The sequence below is a fragment of the Haliotis cracherodii genome, unplaced genomic scaffold, assembly GCF_022045235.1.
Source record: "Haliotis cracherodii isolate W230 unplaced genomic scaffold, xgHalCrac1.p SCAF_8, whole genome shotgun sequence".
NCBI classification, from domain to species: Eukaryota; Metazoa; Mollusca; class Gastropoda; order Lepetellida; family Haliotidae; genus Haliotis; species Haliotis cracherodii.
In genome coordinates, this window is record NW_027266341.1 from 24023589 (window position 1) to 24043113 (window position 19525).

General features: G+C 41.3%; 1 protein-coding gene across 1 annotated transcript; it reads right to left on the reverse strand.

Annotated features, from left to right (window-relative positions):
- Positions 1 to 1078: 1078 nt before the first annotated feature.
- LOC139450870 (uncharacterized) lies at positions 1079 to 15482 on the reverse strand. The gene is made up of 9 exons (XM_071232706.1): positions 15473 to 15482; positions 11287 to 11623; positions 7612 to 7754; positions 6958 to 7105; positions 5114 to 5248; positions 4591 to 4719; positions 3982 to 4118; positions 3212 to 3356; positions 1079 to 1409 (listed from the first exon to the last, which is right to left on the reverse strand). The coding sequence occupies exons 1-9, from the start codon at positions 15480 to 15482 to the stop codon at positions 1079 to 1081; spliced, it is 1515 nt and encodes a 504-aa protein (XP_071088807.1).
- Positions 15483 to 19525: the final 4043 nt, after the last annotated feature.

A 19525-nucleotide genomic window follows, 5' to 3' on the forward strand; every position in this document is an offset into this window, starting at 1 on the left:
TGCCATTTAATGCTGTACTACCACTCTGTTGTTTACTGCCGTTGCAATTGCTGTGTAGTAATTTGTATTGATTTGTAAACTTGTGCAACACCAATCTATGGAGAAGTCTTTCGACAAACTTTGTTGTTCTGAAATTCCCACTCTGGCAATCGGACTGTAGTAGAGATATTTAACCTCCTTCTTTCTCTCAAATCCCCATTGAGGTAACCGATACATTATTTACTTATAATTCCATCACATACTCATACACACATAGATTGACTTACACAACGTGGTGACCAAAGATCCAGTTACGTACCTACGTACCGAGGTTCAGGGCAATCTGTCAAAAAAGAGACCAAATGCCATCTGAAGTTTACTGAGAAAACAATGTGAAATGCTAAAATTTGGGGGTAAGACATTTCGGCAAGACGTAGGCATCTCCATGGATACCATTCGTACTCCCCGTCTTATTTTATTACTTCACGGAACAAGTCAAAACAAAGTAATTTGGTCAAGAAGTTTAACTTAAGCTTCATGTACATGATGTTTATTTACTTACTGTAAGGACAATTACAGGCTTCACTCAAGTTTGTTTTGTACCCTGTTGCAATTTGCATGTATATCGCTTATCTGATATCGTTCAATAACCAACAAATAGCCAATTTCCTTCCACTGATTTTGGGGCGATCGGGTAGTCTAGTGGTTAAAGTGTTCGCTCGTCACGCCGAAGACGCGGGTTCGATTCCCGACATGGGTACAATGTGTGAAGCCCATTTGTGATGCCCCCAGCCGTGATATCGTTGCAATATTGCTAAAAGCGGCGTAAAAGCTTACTCACTCACTCCTCTGATTAACCCACCTGAACCAGAAAAGTCGCTTTTATGTATTATGTACGTAATATATTTTTTAGAGTATGACTTATGAGTGAATTTCACCTTCAATATCAGGACATTCCTATTCATAGTTACAGAACAAATATAACATATGCTACTCATTGAATGTAGGTCAACGTCAGCTTGTTAATTCCAGTTAATTATGCCAGGATTTAGCCAATATATCCACGACAAAGACATCCAATGGTGTGCGTTCTTTTTGTCTAAGAAACCATATGAAGAAGAATTATTAGCAACAAATACGACACATTGGAGGTTTTATTGACAGTGGCGCCATCTGTGGGACTAACGGTTCCTATCAACGTCTCCGTGGATACTGGAGCTGTGTCTGTTAACGTCTTCGTATCTGTAGTTTTGACATCGATTGCTTTGGTGTCCGTAACATTAAGGGAGATAAATCCTATTCCCGGCAATCCTATGTCTCGGCATTCCGCTGGTAGCGGTCGAAGGACAGTCTGAGCCATGATGTCGGCAAGGTTAGGATCGCAGTTGAGAAACGCCTCCTTGTAACATTCAGCCTTCACGATTGACGCACTAAAACAGAGAATACATTTAGATATGAATATACACGTCAATGCCAGAGATTAACCAGTCCTGATTATCCACTGAAACAGATTCCATTTTCACAATAACTGTGAAAATTATATGAATGGACTACTGCACATTGTAAATAAAAGCGACAAAGCCCTTTCTATAAACATAAATAAAAACAAAAATATTTTCAAAATCATAAGAAATCACAACTCAAAATAGTCCATGTATGATTCCGACTATATCATGAGCTTGAGTTTGTGAATCACTATCAAATAGTGATGGTACCGGTGATCGCAGATCGCCTCCGTGGTCTATTGGCAGAGCGTCTGAGGACTGGTCGGCTCGGAGTCAGTATACTGTGTCTGAGTGGGGTATTCATGTTAAACTGTAACATGGTATCTCAATGGGCTAGCACTATAAATCGGCATCAGTCCGGACTAGTACAAGCAGCAACACACACACACACACACACACACACACACACACACTTCACATCCCCTGTGTTCGCGAAAAGGTGAGCGTACCCTTGCAACAACCGTACGAAAATAACATCCACTAACTTATAAGAAACAAGACGACAGAATTCATGGACATTTCAGTGTTTACCAATGCTATCGTTTCTAGTTAGGAGAAACATATCTTAAGCTAGCTACAGACACAACGCATGCCTCATCGCCACTACATTTGTTTTAACACAGCTATATTTATGCACTTTAATTAGCGAAATTCATTCATCACATCGTGCTACAATTTTTTTCTTATCTATGATCTATGAAAATTTTAAATTAAAGATTGACGTGTTGTTACTTGTAATGGGTTCAAACTCTTTGAAGTTACACTTTTTTGCACTCTGTTCCCAAACTATTTTGAACTTTCAATGTCTGGCATTATAATTTTTAGCTTGACCAGTTGTTACTTGAGTGAGTGAGTGAGTATGGTTTTACGCCGCTTTTAGCAATATTCCTGCAATATCACGGCGGGGGGCAACAGAAATGGGCTTCACACATTGTACCCATGTCGGGAATCGAACCCGGGTCTTCGGCATGACGATCGAACGCTTTAACCACTAGGCTACCCGACCGCCCCAGTTGTTACTTGAAATGGTTTAACTAAAGAAACTTTTTGTGGTTACACATCTTGCACTCTGTTCCGAGACTATTTTGAACTTTCAGTGTTTGGCATTTAACGTGACAGAGTACCAAACAAAGCCAAATTTCCTATATATCATTTTAAATAATTGAGACAAACCAGTGGTTGAAAGTATGAGCACTTATCTACGCCATCGGGACACGAAGACTAATAATCAAGTCCAATCGTTTTTAGTAGACTATTACGACAAGCACAGGGTACTGGGGACCTAATCCTTCCAGAATACCTTTCGGTTTGTTTATTTGTTGTTTAACGCCGCACTCAGCAATATTCCAGCTATATGACGGCTGTCTGTAATTAATCGCGTCTGGACCAGACAATCCAGTGGTTGATATCATGAGCATCGATCCATGCAATTGGGATACGATGACATGCATCAACCATGTCAGCGAGCCTGACCACCCGATCCCGTTAGTCGCCTCTTACGACAAGCATGGGTTATTGAAGACCTATTCTAACCCGGATCTTCACGGGTAGAATACCTTTGGGGCGTGTTTAAAGCATTGGTACAGAAGTCTATGAAACATTATACGCTTAAATCATAAACTTGTAAACGACTCATGTCCAAATGACTTTCCAGATGCTTCACTCCACTGGTTAGTATTTTTTGACACCTCGCCGAGTATTGGGACAGCTGTAAAGGTACAACTCACTTGCAGGCTGCTTCTCCGATATCCGTCTCATTAAACGTGGGATCGGTCTTCATGTCGTTAGCTGTAGTAGCAAACATGTTCTCACAGCTGCGTATGAACGGTTCAGAAATGTTGAAACAGTCGAGAGTCACCTGCTGAATGATGTCTGGAAGGTACACAAAGCTTTTAAATAAACATAATAGCCATACGTAGGAACTGGGACATGAACCATGCATACTACTCAACATTTGCTTAGAACCACAATTGAATACAGATGACTATTTTACTCCTAAGCAAATGTAGTATATTATGGCTGAGCAAGATCTGAATGCTGAGATATTGTATCTCATCATAATAAACTGCCGGGCAAAATAAAGTATACTCTCAAGTTTGATGGTGGCTAATAATGAAGCAGTTCGATGGTAATGTATTTGATAAGGGTATCATAAGAGTTTATGAGGTTATAAGAACAGACGTAAGAACAGAGTGAGTGAGTGAGTATGGTTTTACGCAGATTTTAGAAACATTCCAGCAATATCACGACGGGGGACACCAGAAATGCGCTTCACACATTGTACCCATGTCGGGAATCGAACACGGCGTGATGAGCGAACGCTTTAACCACTAGGCTACCCGACCGCCCCGTAAGAACAGAGAACACCGCGATCCACCATGTTCACGCCATAATCTGTAGTGTTTACAAACTTGTAGTTTGAACACACAGAAGTTGGTTTTTTTACAAATAAAAGACAATTACAAATACTAACATTAATGTAAAACATGATACACACCTTCAATTCTAGGGCACATCTCTCGATGACCTTCAAGGGCATTCTGAAGGTCAAATGTATACCTTAGCCATGTATCCCAGAAGCCATTGGGATACTTCAGCTCTCGTTCGTAACACTTGAATCGAGCCTCGTAAGTCCTGTGTGGAGTGAGTGAGTGAGTTGGGTTGAGGTTGTTTAAGTAATATTCTAGCAATAATACGTCGAGAACATAAAAGAATGGGCTTGACAGATATGAACCATGTTACGAAGCGAACCAAGGTATGAATATCGTTCTCGCTCATAAAACGTGCTTTTCGGCAAACTGATGTGACGAGAGTAAATTGGTCCGAGAATTATAAAAAGGGCGTAAAAAGGCAAATAATTAATGAAAATTGCGTGAATGGATCACTAACCACGTGTTCGCAAGAAGGGTAAACATGTCCTGCTCTGCTGTTAGTAACTACAAAAGTTTCATTAAAAGTAAGTGCCAGTAAGGAGGTGTTAAATCTCCACGTGAAGGTCATGGTATGGAATACATCGTCACGCATCATGTTGCCAACGTCCATACTCCTACACATCATATGTTAGTATCAGGAATTATCTGTTAAGAATGGTAAACCAATTCCTTACTGGCAGTCGACTCTCATCCCTCTGATAACTCCTTCACGGAGAGTCTTGGGCGCGGCGCCGTCCAGTTTAGCCAGTTTGGCGGACTCCTTTGCACACCGCATCGTGATTGGATCCTTGTTGATCGTGATTCTAAACAACAATAGACAAAGAGAATAACGTTTGTTTAATATCCATAAATATGAATGTGTCTGACTTAATCATTTCATTTCTGGTGTCCCCCGCCGTGATATTGCTGGAATATTGCTAAAAGCGGCGTAAAAACATACTCACTCACTCATTTAATCATTTCATATTTGAATGGTACTACTTATAATACGATTATTTATCAGCCCCTTAACGCAATGGGACGACCCTCCAAAAATACCAAAACAATGGTGACGGGCTTATTTCTACAAAGTGTAAAATATTGATTTCCTCGTGGTGTCATTGAGTAGTCGCTTATGTACGCAATAATCGAGGAAAATCGAGCATGGTATTTTAACATACAAAGGCACTATATTTTACGAACATGTATAATTCTTACGAAGTTTTGGCAACTGTTTTCACGATGCACTTCCGGGCAGTGAAGAGTGCGTAGTAATTCAGTAGGACCTGCTTCACATCCGGTTCACAAGAATGCAAGGTCTTATCCAAACACCGCGTTGTCTCGCGAGTCAAGCTGAAAACGTGGAGAAAAGGTTTCACGGCATTCAGTACCTGACAGTTTCGTAATTTCAGTTTCCAAATAAGTGTCGAGAGTTTGAACGTAACACCAATACAAAACGTGAGGTTTTACGTCATAAATCTATCAATGCGAAATATTTCTTTGATAAGTATGATAGTGTTGAAAAGTAGTAACGTGTACTTGATTGCATACAATAATAAAATAATAATAATAATAATAAGAAGAAGAAGAAAAAGAAGAAATTCAGGGTAGTGACAAACTCACACGAAGAATCATGTCAGACAATAGATCCCACCAGCCTCGCTCTGCCCTCAATGTAGATTATGCCATGAACTTAATGAAACTGTCCAATACATTGTCTGTGGATGTGCCAAACACAGTATCTTAAGCGACATGATGAAGTGGCTCGAACATTTTATTATCGTCTTCACTTTTTGTTTTGACACACCGGTCCATCCATGGTAAGAGCCAAAATATGGAGAGGGCGTCAGTGAAAATGATATATGCAAAATTCTTTGGAATAGTCCCGTATGCAGCCTCAGACCTAGAAAGGCCAACAAATCCGACCTTGTCATTTCTTATAGATCCAATGAAATCATTTATAGTGATGAATTTTCTGTTCCTTTTGACACGAATGCGATTGACAAGATTCAGAAAAAAACCATCGCAAATATTAGGACCTCGCTTTCGAAATGTCACAAGTACCAAGTTGTCCGACACCACATTGTTCTCGGTGCCTTAGGTTTGGTACTTCTGTTGTCTGACAGGAATACAGCCCTTCTGACAATCTCGGTAATGCAGACGACTGCAGTGTTGGGTAGTCTTCACATTCTTCGAAAGGTTCTGGGTAGGTTCGACAAGAGAGCTCTTCACTGGAGATGTCCCATTCGCTGTCTGGAATGCGTATAGAGTGGACATGGGCCCTGAGCTGATGATGAGCCTAACCAGCCTGACTGTGCCAGGATCACCCATGCCCTCTTTGCTCCATTTTCAAAAAAAAAATCTGTCCATAATAACAATAAGAATGCAAGCTGTTTTGGGCGGGCGGGGCTGGAGGGGAATATTTAGACTCATAGATTTAATGAAAAACACCTGCAAATGTAACAGGAGAAAAATAACTACTCCCCATACAAACTTCTGACCCTTCCAAAAAAAATATTATGATATGGTCGGTCCCCTAGAAAGTTTGTAGTTTTTCCACGATGTGTTGCCCATAACACTTAACGATCTTTGACCGAGCTGCTTCAGCTTGGGACAGACACAATGTTCTGTTATTTTAGTTCTGTGGACAGGTTTGAAAGTAGAGAGAAGTTCAGTAAGGTAAGGCGGTTCAAGGCGATGATGACATTTGGAGTCTTCAACTGGACCCTGGCATCTTCTGAAACCCCGTGCAGATTCTTGAGCGTTGGTGTAATGTGTTCACGTGGATGTTCTGGTAGTTATTCTAGCGGCTGTGATTGGATTGTCTAAACAATCGTCAGAGAATCTTGTTTAATGCCATAAAGGAGACTGTTTCGAGGACCGATCCTTGAAAGAACTAGGCCTTGGATCAAAGTCTTAGCTGCATTTCCAATGGTGCGTAAGTGGAAACAGCGTATACTGGTCTTGGTAATTATTCCTATCACATGGTATGCATATATAAGCAGTAGGTTATGTCTCTATCGTCTACCTTAATAACTACACATAATGCAATCATAACTTACTCGCAACCCAGGGGTCTCAGTGCCCCTCGAGATACGCCATTCCCGTACGCTGCGTACATGTGACGTAGTGATACGCTGAATCGTCGTGTGCAACGTCCCGCATCGGCCTGGCTGCTGTTGATGGCGCATAAGATGCGACCAGCTAATACTGAGGGATTAACAAAGATAACAATAATAATAATAATAATAAAAATAATCATCATCATCATCTAGATCAGATTGTTTCATATCAATACAGACACTGATAAAAGGCACCAACAATCACGTTATATTACTAACTCACTTACACCTGCTACACAAGACTCTATTTAAAGCGCACGTATCTCCATCATTGCCCAAACTAAGATCCAGTGCATTGTTCTTGATCACCATTCGTGAAGGGGGAAAGGGGATACTTTCACGAGTGGCGTATATCGCTTTTTCCCTTCACAGAATTAGAAAAAAACATGATATTACATTCGACACATGGGATATTCTCTCTTTCCTTTGCAAATATGTTCGAAGATGACTTTTACAAAAAGGATACCAACTCAAGTTTTATTTCCATTTTTTACCACTGAGGGTTGTTTAAATCACGAAGATAGTATTCGTGTTTCTTATTTAAAATTACATCAAGTAAAATATATAATAATATTTTTATTTTATGGACCTCACCTGGAATTTCGCGGCAAATGTCTTTGCTCCTTTTCTTCAAGTTCGAAGGGTTGAAGGTCAAAGCGATGAAGAAGTCAAGAGGGTTCTTTGCAGCCTGTCGAGGGATCCCCTTAGCCAGACACGGTATAATCTTCTTGTAACCCCTAGTAAACGACTCATTTTGTCATTTAAGGTTTTCTCAAACAAATCATCATTAAGTCTGAGAAAATATACCATGTAGAAAGTGTATGCATTGCCCAAAACTGATGAGAAGATTTCTGTCGGAATGGAATTAAATGACAATTTGAAGGAATGTTAGTTCCGAGATAAATGGATCTTAGTAGCATGTCAAACATGTTGCCAGGTAATAGTATAATGCCCTTAGTGCTTTAAGGCCGCATCAATGTCATTATCCTAAGTGTGGTCGTGGTTCGAACCCCAGGTTCGCCCTGACTATGAGCATTGCTTTGTCAGCACCTTTTTTTTGTTTGTTTGCCAAAGCTGTAACTCTTGTAGGACCTGCATCACTTCGGATGTTCTACTGGCACTGAGCTGATATTACTGAAACTCACTCACTCACTCGCCGTTTTTCTCTTATTTGCGAGATATTTCCCCCAAAATAGCTTCATGATTTCCGCTTGAATTTAATTTGACGATGACTTCATTAATCGGTGCTAATCACGTTAGTGCATCTTTTTCCTTGGATATTACAGATGGTCGCCCTGACTGACATATCGTCATGTACAGAAATACGTAAACAAGAAATAATCTCAATAACATCCCTAAGGAATCATGCTGTATCTCGACACAAAAACTATACAGACATCAGCTCATCGGAGCATGTGTATAGCGTCTATTGACTTCGTGGGTAATTTAGTCCTGTTACATTAAGCCTATTGAACATGTTCGTACTGTAAAGATCAATGTCTGCCATTTTCTGATTATTCCGTTGAGTCATATATTATCCCGAGCGATCATATCTTACAACTGCGAAAAAGGTAATAAAGTGCATTGGGTATTATATTTACAAATTAAAGAACTTGCGTGTCCGCCTCACGCTAACGTGACAAGAGTGCCACGGTGAAGGAGGTTTACACTGGGAGCCGTGGTCATTAAAGTGGCAGAGAGTTTACAGCCGAGTACGTCACTGCATGTTTGTGTTGAACGCTATTGTTGATGTTGCTCATCTGTGTGACATTGTTGTAAATACCGACAATAAAACTATGCTAATATCCAGTATACATTAAACAAAACACAATCAAATGACCTCATCGCGTGTCATCACCTGGTTTAAAAACATGAACCTGTCATCCTTTTTTTAAATTTCAAAACTTTGAAACGCTGCATTAAATCTCATTTCGTGATGAAGAACAATAAAAAGTGTTGATACAAGTAACACGTGTTTGTAATATCAATGAGAAAAATTGTTTGACTTGTATTTGACATCAGTAAGCACCAATTCTTGAGGGTTAATAACAACCGCGTTGTTATCCAGCTATCATAAGTAGGCTCACACATCGGCTTTACAGATAGTGGGTCTCAACTCAATGGCTACTACAAATGAACTATGGGTTACGCTTGTTTGATTGTCAGTATTTGTCACATGTTTGTGACATGTGACAAATATAACTGTTACATAAGATGTCACTTTTGTCTTGTTTGTCTCATTTGATCCCCCGGATAATATTTCACAGGGTGCAGAAAAGAGAGAGCACCTTTTGCTCTTGGGAATAAAACCCGAGGGATTTCTAGTACCTTAGTTGGACGGGAAGACCCCCAACAGATCCAGTCTACATGTAGACGTCCTATTAATCATGGCCTGAGAGAAATTGAGGCATTGTCTGTGTCTTATACTACATACAACCACTAGAATGATATACTCTATTAAATATTTAAGTAGCATTCAACCAAAGATAGTGTGGATTAACTTCACCAAGCAATTGATCCAAGTTTTGTCTGTACAAAGGAGCAGCCTGGTGACGATATCGGTGTTCACGGGTATATTTTATTGTCATCAGTTGACATTTACCTATTGTATTTCTTTTTTAAACAACGCTTTGATCTTTACAATACACCCATAGTCCGTAAGAAAATCGATTACGTAAATACACTTCATGTGCTCAAGGTATAGTTAAATTGTCGTAATGAATGTCAATTAGAAGGCTGTATATATTTTGCAAACTTCATTGATATCCTGGGATAGAGAAGATCACTCTGTTCATCACAAGACAACATAATCAATACCAATACTCCATTTATCGAACCCCGAACATTCTCGGACCATGCATCACGTGAAATACACAAACGACGCCATTGAGTAATCAAGGTATAGTTAAATTGTCGTAATGAATGTCAATTAGAAGGCTGTATATATTTTGCAAACTTCATTGATATCCTGGGATAGAGAAGATCACTCTGTTCATCATAAGACAACATAATCAATACCAATACTCCATTTATCGAACCCCGAACATTCTCGGACCATGCATCACGTGAAATACACAAACGACGTCATTGAGTAATCAAGGTATAGTTAAATTGTCGTAATGAATGTCAATTAGAAGGCTGTATATATTTTGCAAACTTCATTGATATCCTGGGATAGAGAAGATCACTCTGTTCATCACAAGACAACATAATCAATACCAATACTCCATTTATCGAACCCCGAACATTCTCGGACCATGCATCACGTGAAATACACAAACGACGTCATTGAGTAATCAAATAAATTAATGAAGTAGACACAATTTATGGACAACAACTTCTTATATAACTTATTATAGCGCGAGCAACCGTTACGGTTTAAAGCTGCATACTGGAACGTCGCTACGATAGTATATTAAAGAAGTTGTTATCCATAAATTGTTTTCACTTGACAACCGACAGAAATGCCTATCAAACAACAAACAGGTTGATTATGTGCACATAAAAGTCGTTTTTACATCGTAGCGTTTCTTAACAATCGATAATCTGAATATTGTTTTTGGGAACATTGTGTATGATCAGCAGTGCCTGAGAAAAAAACCACTGACTTAGAAGCTGTGACTCAACTTTGCATATATACAACTTATATGATTATTAATTGTTAACAACAATGATTACCCAATGTTGTCTGTGATTGAAACAATATTTAAGCAAATATATATTGTCTTTGACAGAAATAATTATTATACAAACAGTGTGTGTGACGGAATCAAATAATATTGATTACCAAACATTTTTAGATTGACAAAACACTTATGCAAACCTTGTTTGACAAAACAACACCCATAGATGTGGTGGTGATGGTGGTATTAAGAAAATGAATTGTTTTAAAAAAAAAATGAACAAATAATTTATCCTCAGATATCATACCTTAAAATATATTATTCAATATGCTGAATGGCCTGAAAAACTTTCTCGAAAATAATTTAGTTTTTCGGATAGTCCGTTCACAGAACCCCTACATACGGTACATCCATTTAAAGGGTATAGCTCACTATCCGCTGACTGACATACTCCGATGCGGTGGCGTTCCCACACCTTCCACACACGTACCTGCTTAACCCCTCCCCCCCCTAATATAGCTGGCATATTGCTGGGTGCGGCATTAAACAACAAACACATAAAACAAACACAGTTAACTCAACCAAATCTTATAGATATACATATGTTTAAACATTTTCATATACTGGTGAAGATATCTTAGCTCACCTGCACCATGAGATCAAGATGGCGACAATGGTGGACTCGTCAGCAGTTCTGTTCCCAGCTGCTTCTAATAAACACCTGGACCAGGCTGGCATCTGTTCCACGGGTGGGGCATCGGTGACGGTGTAGTTGGCAGTATCTGTGATGTTGCTGACGTCAGTAATGGCGTCAGTAATGGCGTCAAGGATGATGTCGGTGGTCACAGGGGTGACAGCGGTGGTGGCGATAGGGATAAGGCTGACGTCGGTGGTACTTGAGACAGGAGTGACGTCAGTCGTCACAGATAGAACGTCGACAGAACAAAGTGATAACACTGTGGCGACGACGACGACGACGGTAACTGGTGGATATATTATATATTCATGATGTCAATATTAATGAACGTAGTCGATTAGTGAACAATTTTAAGGGAATCAATATTTGAACTAAACTACCGGACAAAAGAAAGTTTACACTTGAAACTTGACCAAAAAATTACAAACGTTATCAAAACGTTACTAGGCTGAAAACAGTACCGAAATACTCCAAATTTGAGGTACAAGATACAACTATGATACCCATATCAAATACATCACCATCGAATAACCATTTCTTGTTTGTTTCATTTTAGCTACCATTTTTAACACGTATGTATACTTTCTTTTGCCCGTCAGTATACTTGTATGGAAAGACTACACACGGTTTAGTTATTCCGTATGCGAGGGCAGTGACATGGTTTGATCTTTTATTAGTTTGACATGGATATACGTTTTAAATAATTTTAAATGGATGTTCAAACACCTAATTCTATCACAGTGTTTTACCGTTGGATACGAACGAAAATCATGGTCTGGGTGCCGTTGTAAAAAGCGATCTTAGCGCTAAGGTGATCGTAACTCCCATACCTTATATAAACTCAAGTGAGTGAGTGAGTGAGTGATTATGGTTTAACGCCGCTTTTAGCAATATTCCAGAAATATCACGGCGGGGGACACCAGAAATGGGCTTCACACATTGTACCCATGTCGGGAATCGAACCCGGGTCTTCGGCGTGACGAGCGAACGCTTTAACCACTAGGCTACCCGACCGCCCATATACTCAAGACAGTCGTAGCGCTAAGGTTGTTTTGTACAACGACACCCTGTTCGTTTGAAGTCATATAATGCCACAAATAAGATATATCAGCTGAGAATTTAAAGCGACAAAACCATTTCCTTAATCATAAGAAATCTCTGCTGAGCGTAAAGTATCGGACTATATACTATACGATACTCTTAATGACGGCGGGGGCACGGGTGGCCCAGTCGTCTAAGGCGCCGCGATTCGCTGTGCAGAGTTGCGTCCCTTGGGCACGCCAGAAACCTATGATTGTGGGTTCGAATCCCGGTTCACCCCAATTATGTTTCTAGGTTTGTCAGCACCATACCCATGCTCGTGGGTTTCACCGAAGTGGTAAACGTCTCAGACCTGCATCACTTCGGGCTTTCCTCCCACATTAAGCTGACACGCCGCGTTATAACTGGAATACTGTTAAAAGCGGCGTTAAACCCAACTCACTCACTCACTCACTCTTTATGACAGCAAATGTAGGCCAACGTCCCATGTTTATATTTGATTATATGACGTGTAGAATACAAACAACGTCAACATATTTATATAAAATAGTTGATAAGAAAAAACATTTAATTTATGACATTATATTCTCAGAATGATTTTATATAGGAGCATCGCATGATAAAGGTACATGGCTAGATTTTGAATACACGTACCGCTTCCTGTGGCCATTAAAATTATATTTAAAATTTATTCTCCTCAGGATAAAGGCTATAGGCTTCTTTATATATTTTGTACGTAGATGTTTGTACGCAGAGCAACTAATAGCAAGTGATATTCATCCTCAAGATGACCATAAACTCATGAACAGGATTGGCATAGCATGCTTCAAAACGGAACCAAATCATCATCATATTTATTGTTTGAAGTTACTATTGAAACAGAGCTGTACCTCAAATGTATATCTATCAAGAAATTCATAGTGGCTCTAGCACAATTTCGATGTTTTGTCACCTCAACTGCATATTGAAATTCGTAGATATGTTAATATACCGCAAAGTGATCGACTGTGTTAATGTTGCAATTATGGATATATTCAGGAATATTGTAGGCGTGACATGAATTCAGATAAGAAAGATTTTGGATGGTGAAAAAACTGGTGTTCCCATATATATCCAAAACCAAAGCGAAACAGGATATATTCACATTTCGAAACCCAGTTGCGTTTGCCTTTATAGATGCCTGTGATATCAGCCGCACTCTTCACGCACGATGTGGTCAGGGGTAATCATCTAACACCAAGAAAGGGCTTACACGCCAACATATGTAGAGTTTCCGTCTTATCATTTTGATACAACCCCCATACCTCCCGGGCTATATCATAAGTTTAAGCATCACTATTAGGTAGCAGTGTGGCGGTGGACTGAGACGCTTGTTAAATATCGATCTTTTCATTGTTGTGGCTAGGTTTTGTTCTTTTACCGGCCCACGGCAGCTCTTTAATTGGAGTGACCTCCCTTAGTTGTGTACAGCCCAAACTTCGTACCAGCGCTTGACACCATCGTCACACTTCCGGTATCGAGAGCTCCGCTGTGAGGAGCTGGTTAAAATGCGTGTAAAGTCTGTGCTTTGTTTCTAAACGTTTTGCTGTACATGTGTAATTACGAGACGAGGGCGATTCGAGGTCCGCTTCTACTTCTTGACTTGTGACTTATTTACTTGCACAGGAAGGACGCGATACCTACCTTTTGTGCCTGTTTCCAACACTGTTTCCTGGATTCAAGTGAGTGAGTGAGCTGTGTTTAACACCGCTTTTAACAGTATTACAGTTATATCGCGGCGTGTCAGCTTAACGTGGGAGGAAAGCCCGAAGTGATGCAGGTCTCAGACGTTTACCACTTTGGTGAAACCCATGAGCACGAGGGTGGTGCTGACAAACCTAGAAACATAATCTGGGCGAACCGGGATTCGAACCTACAATCATAGGTTTCTGGCGTGCCCAAGGGACGCAACTCTCCACAGCGAATCGCGGCGCCTTTGCAACTGGGCCCCCTCCTGGATTCAAGAAGAGCACGCTGACTAATACTGGACTTATGAAATAGGGCTATTTATTTCTTGATGCTGTCCAATATTTATATTGCCTTCTTTGTAAACATAACCCCGTGTGCTCCAATATAATTTGTTAATTCTTCATTAGTCTTGTGATTATTTACTGATGCCACAATCAAGTTCTCTACGAAAAGATTTCGTGGTTAACATTCGCATTTCAACTTGGGAACAAATTCGAAACAACCCCTTATAAATATTCATAACGGGTGTTCGCGAAGAGGTGCCTGTCACAAACACATGCAAAGGTAAGTCAATTGTTCACCTGAAAACAACACGGGGAGATATGGTACAAGTCAAATTCGGGAATGCACCAAACATTATGTTGATGCTTTAAATTTGGAAATGTCGCCCACCATATAAATTGTTGAAAGCTTTACTGAGGCATTGAATGTTTTAACCCAGATTAAACAACTTATGAGCGAGAGAAGTATGTGGCTCTTCGAGGTGGATACACTGTATCTCAAAAGTTTTGAAATGTAGACACCAAAGGCTAGAGCTGCTACAAAACTGATGGACATAAAGGGGAACCTGACCATTGGAAAGTTGAAGCCATCCTTCTTGTCATACAGTCTTGTCGGTAGTGTTTTATGCAATTGCACTGGGCGCTTTCATTTCTTGCTCAAGTGGGTAAATCAGTACAAACTGGCAATGTGACAATTATTGAACGATATCCGATCATCGATCGACCTGAAGCTGGAGATGGCTTATATTTTTGGAAAGTGTTTTATCTCAATACGAGAACAATTTGATGTCGTACCAAGTGGGACGAAAGCCCAAAGTGATGCAGGTCTTAGACGTTTTCCACTTTGGTGAAAACGCCGAGCACAGACATGGTGCTGACAAACCAAGACACATAAAACTGGGATATCTGATACAAACCCACAATCATAGCTGAAGATTTCTGGAACGCCTAAGGGACGCAACTCTGCAAAGCGAATTCCGGCACCTTGGACGACCCAAGTTGAAAAAAGTAAACGATTGAATATTTCAGAAGAGTCCATAAACTATGTTATGGTCTCTGATTTCAGTGCACATCACGTCACCTACCTTTCCCCATGGCTTGATATGGTCCAATGAAGCTGTCTTAAGGGCACCGAATTATGACGAGCTTATGATCCCCGGACAAAGTATCCCAAATCAGTCAAGTCAGATATTACATCGTATGTTCCATGCCCCCTGTAACAGCTGTTCCTCCCAGAGTAGGCTTCGTGTGGCTTAAACTGGTGATGACACACCGCTGCGAGCCCCGAGGCTTGGTTCCGATAGGTGGCAGTTTGACATGCGGGATGAGTAATTAAATGTTATTTGAATTAATGTCTTTTAATATACTACTTTTTTGTGCTGTCACTGTCCCACAATAGGACAAGCACATCACGGACTTCGTGTTCACTTCGTAAGGATAAACAGGATTTTTTAAAGAGTTTTATCGAAAGTTCATGTTGTGTGATCTTTAACTTATGATTGATTTTAAATCATCAGTTATAATTCAAGAACCAGTTGCAGAATATTATCAAATAGTCTCCACTATATATGTGCATTAATCTTAAGCTTCAATCAAATGGTAAACCCCATGTCAATTAACCTCACCTAATGAATCATGGGGTTAGAAAACATGCCTTAAATGTGCCTGTTCTCTCGTGTTTCAAGTGGATCGCTCTGTCAGAAGGTGACGCCAGTGAGCTGTTGTCGAGTGTGTCAAGTAGATCGCTCTGCCAGAAGGTGACAACAGTGAACTGTTGTCGAGTGTGTCAAGTAGGTCGGTCTGTCAGAAGGTGACAACAGTGAGCTTTTGTGTAGTGTCAAGTAGATCGCTCTGCCACAAGGTGACAACAGTGAACTGTTGTCTAGTGTCAAGTATATCGCTCTGTCAGAAGGTGACAACAGTGAACAGTTTTCGAGTGTGCCAAGTAGATCGCTCTGTCAGAGGGTGACACAAGTGAACTGTTGTCGAGTGTGTCAAGTAGATCGCTCTGCGAGAAGGTGACAACAGTGAACTGTTGTCGAGTGTGTCAAGTAGATCGATCTGCCAGAAGGTGACAACAGTGAACTGTTGTCGAGTGTGTCAAGTAGATCGATCTGTCAGAAGTGGACACCAGTGAACTGTTGTCGAGTGTGTCAAGTAGATCGCTCTGCCAGAAGGTGACAACAGTGAACTGTTGTCGAGTGTGTCAAGTAGGTCGGTCTGTCAGAAGGTGACAACAGTGAGCTTTTGTCTAGTGTCAAGTAGATCGCTCTGTCAGAAGGTGACACGGGTGAACTGTTGTCGAGTGTCAAGTATATCGCTCTGTCAGAAGGTGACAACAGTGAACAGTTTTCGAGTGTGCCAAGTAGATCGCTCTGTCAGAGGGTGACACAAGTGAACTGTTGTCGAGTGTGTCAAGTAGATCGATCTGCCAGAAGGTGACAACAGTGAACTGTTGTCGAGTGTGTCAAGTAGATCGATCTGTCAGAAGTGGACACAAGTGAACTGTTGTCGAGTGTGTCAAGTAGATCGCTCTGTCAGAACGTAACAACAGTGAGTTTTTGTCTAGTGTCAAGTAGATCGCTCTGCCACAAGGTGACAACAGTGAACTGTTGTCGAGTGTGTCAAGTAGATCGCTCTGCCAGAAGGCGACAACAGTGAACTGTTGTCGAGTGTGTCAAGTAGGTCGGTCTGTCAGAAGGTGACACAAGTGAACTGTTGTCGAGTGTGTCAAGTAGGTCGGTCTGTCAGAAAGTGACAACAGTGAACTGTTGTCGAGTGTGTCAAGAAGATCGCTCTGCCAGAAGGTGACACCAGTGAACTGTTGTCGAGTGTGTCAAGTAGGTCGGTCTGTCAGAAGGTGACAACAGTGAACTGTTGTCGAGTGTGTCAAGTAGATCGGTCTGTCAGAAGGTGACAACAGTGATCAGTTGTTGAGTGTCAAGTAGATCGCTCTGTCAGAAGGTGACACCAGTGAACTGTTGTCGAGTGTGTCAAGTAGGTCGCTTTGTCAGAAGGTGACAACAGTGAACTGTTGTCGAGTGTGTCAAGTAGGTCGGTCTGTCAGAAGGTGACACAAGTGAACTGTTGTCGAGTGTGTCAAGTAGATTGCTCTGCCAGAAGGTGACACCAGTGAACTGTTGTCGAGTGTGTCAAGTAGATCGCTCTGCCAGAAGGCGACAACAGTGAACTGTTGTCGAATGTGTCAAATAGGTCGGTCTGTCAGAAGGTGACAACAGTGAACTGTTGTCGAGTGTGTCAAGTAGGTCGGTCTGTCAGAAGGTGACACAAGTGAACTGTTGTCGAGTGTGTCAAGTAGGTCGGTCTGTCAGAAGGTGACACAAGTGAACTGTTGTCGAGTGTGTCAAGTAGGTCGCTTTGTCAGAATGTGACAACAGTGAACTGTTGTCGAGTGTGTCAAAAAGGTCGGTCTGTCAGAAGGTGACACAAGTGAACTGTTGTCGAGTGTGTCAAGTAGGTCGGTCTGTCAGAAGGTGACACAAGTGAACTGTTGTCGAGTGTGTCAAGTAGATCGGTCTGTCAGAAGGTGACACCAGTGATCTGTTGTCGAGTGTGTCAAAAAGGTCGGTCTGTCAGAAGGTGACACAAGTGAACTGTTGTCGAGTGTGTCAAGTAGATCGGTCTGTCAGAAGGTGACAACAGTGATCTGTTGTCGAGTGTGTCAAGTAGATCGCTCTGCCACAAGGTGACACAAGTGAACTGTTGTCTAGTGTGTCAAGTAGATCGCTCTGCAAGAAGGTGACACAAGTGAACTGTTGTCGAGTGTGTCAAGTAGGTCGGTCTGTCAGAAAGTGACAACAGTGAACTGTTGTCGAGTGTGTCAAGAAGATCGCTCTGCCAGAAGGTGACACCAGTGAACTGTTGTCGAGTGTGTCAAGTAGGTCGGTCTGTCAGAAGGTGACAACAGTGAACTGTTGTCGAGTGTGTCAAGTAGATCGGTCTGTCAGAAGGTGACAACAGTGATCAGTTGTTGAGTGTCAAGTAGATCGCTCTGTCAGAAAGTGACACCAGTGAACTGTTGTCGAGTGTGTCAAGTAGGTCGGTCTGTCAGAAAGTGACAACAGTGAACTGTTGTCGAGTGTGTCAAGTAGGTCGGTCTGTCAGAAGGTGACACAAGTGAACTGTTGTCGAGTGTGTCAAGTAGATCGCTCTGTCAGAAGGTGACACAAGTGAACTGTTGCCGAGTGTGTCAAGTAGATCGCTCTGTCAGAAGGTGACACCAGTGAACTGTTGTCGAGTGTGTCAAGTAGATCGCTCTGCCAGAAGGTGACACAAGTGAACTGTTGTCTAGTGTGTCAAGTAGATCGGCCTGTAAGAAGGTGACACCAGTGCGCTGTTGTCTAGTGTCAAGTAGGTCGCTCTGTCAGAAGGTGACAACAGCGATATGTTGTCTAGTGTCAAGTAGATCGCTTTCAAGAAGGTGACACCAGTGCGCTGTTGTCGAGTTTGTCAAGTAGATCGATTTGTCGGACAGTTTACCTGCTATATTCTTTATAGTTAGACCGACATGATATAAAGGTGGGCCCTGCAGAATGATTACACCATCACCACGTGTAACGGATCAGCCGACTGGCCGAGAGTTAACATGAGTGACCTGGCTGATTGTATGTCATGATACCCCTACGACGTGAATCGATGGCCTTGCTATATTGAGACTCCCTAATTGACTGGATGCTGTAATATCATCAAACAAAAAGGGTGGGTGGGTAGCAAATGGTTAAGCGTTGGCTCGTCACACCGAAGGCCCAGGTTCGATTTACCCACATGGATGCAATGTGTGAAGCCCAATTCTGGTGTCCCCTGCCGGGATATTGCTTGGGAATTTTGCTAAAAGGAGCTTAAAACTAGTCTCACTCACTTAAAGAACGTTTATTAAATTGATCAATTATTCGCTCCAAGCTTGCTCCCCTCGACCCATATGCAATATTCTAAATAAGCGCGGTGAAAGCTTTTTTGTGAAAAGAGATAGCGTTTATATTATTTGGCAAATCGTGTTCTGTCACCGTGAAAATATATCAACAAATGAGACGGTCACTGTATTGGTGTAAGTTTAGTGTACCCGATCACCTATAAACTCTCGGAAATTAATTGATGTTTAGTTTGGTGCACAAAGCGAT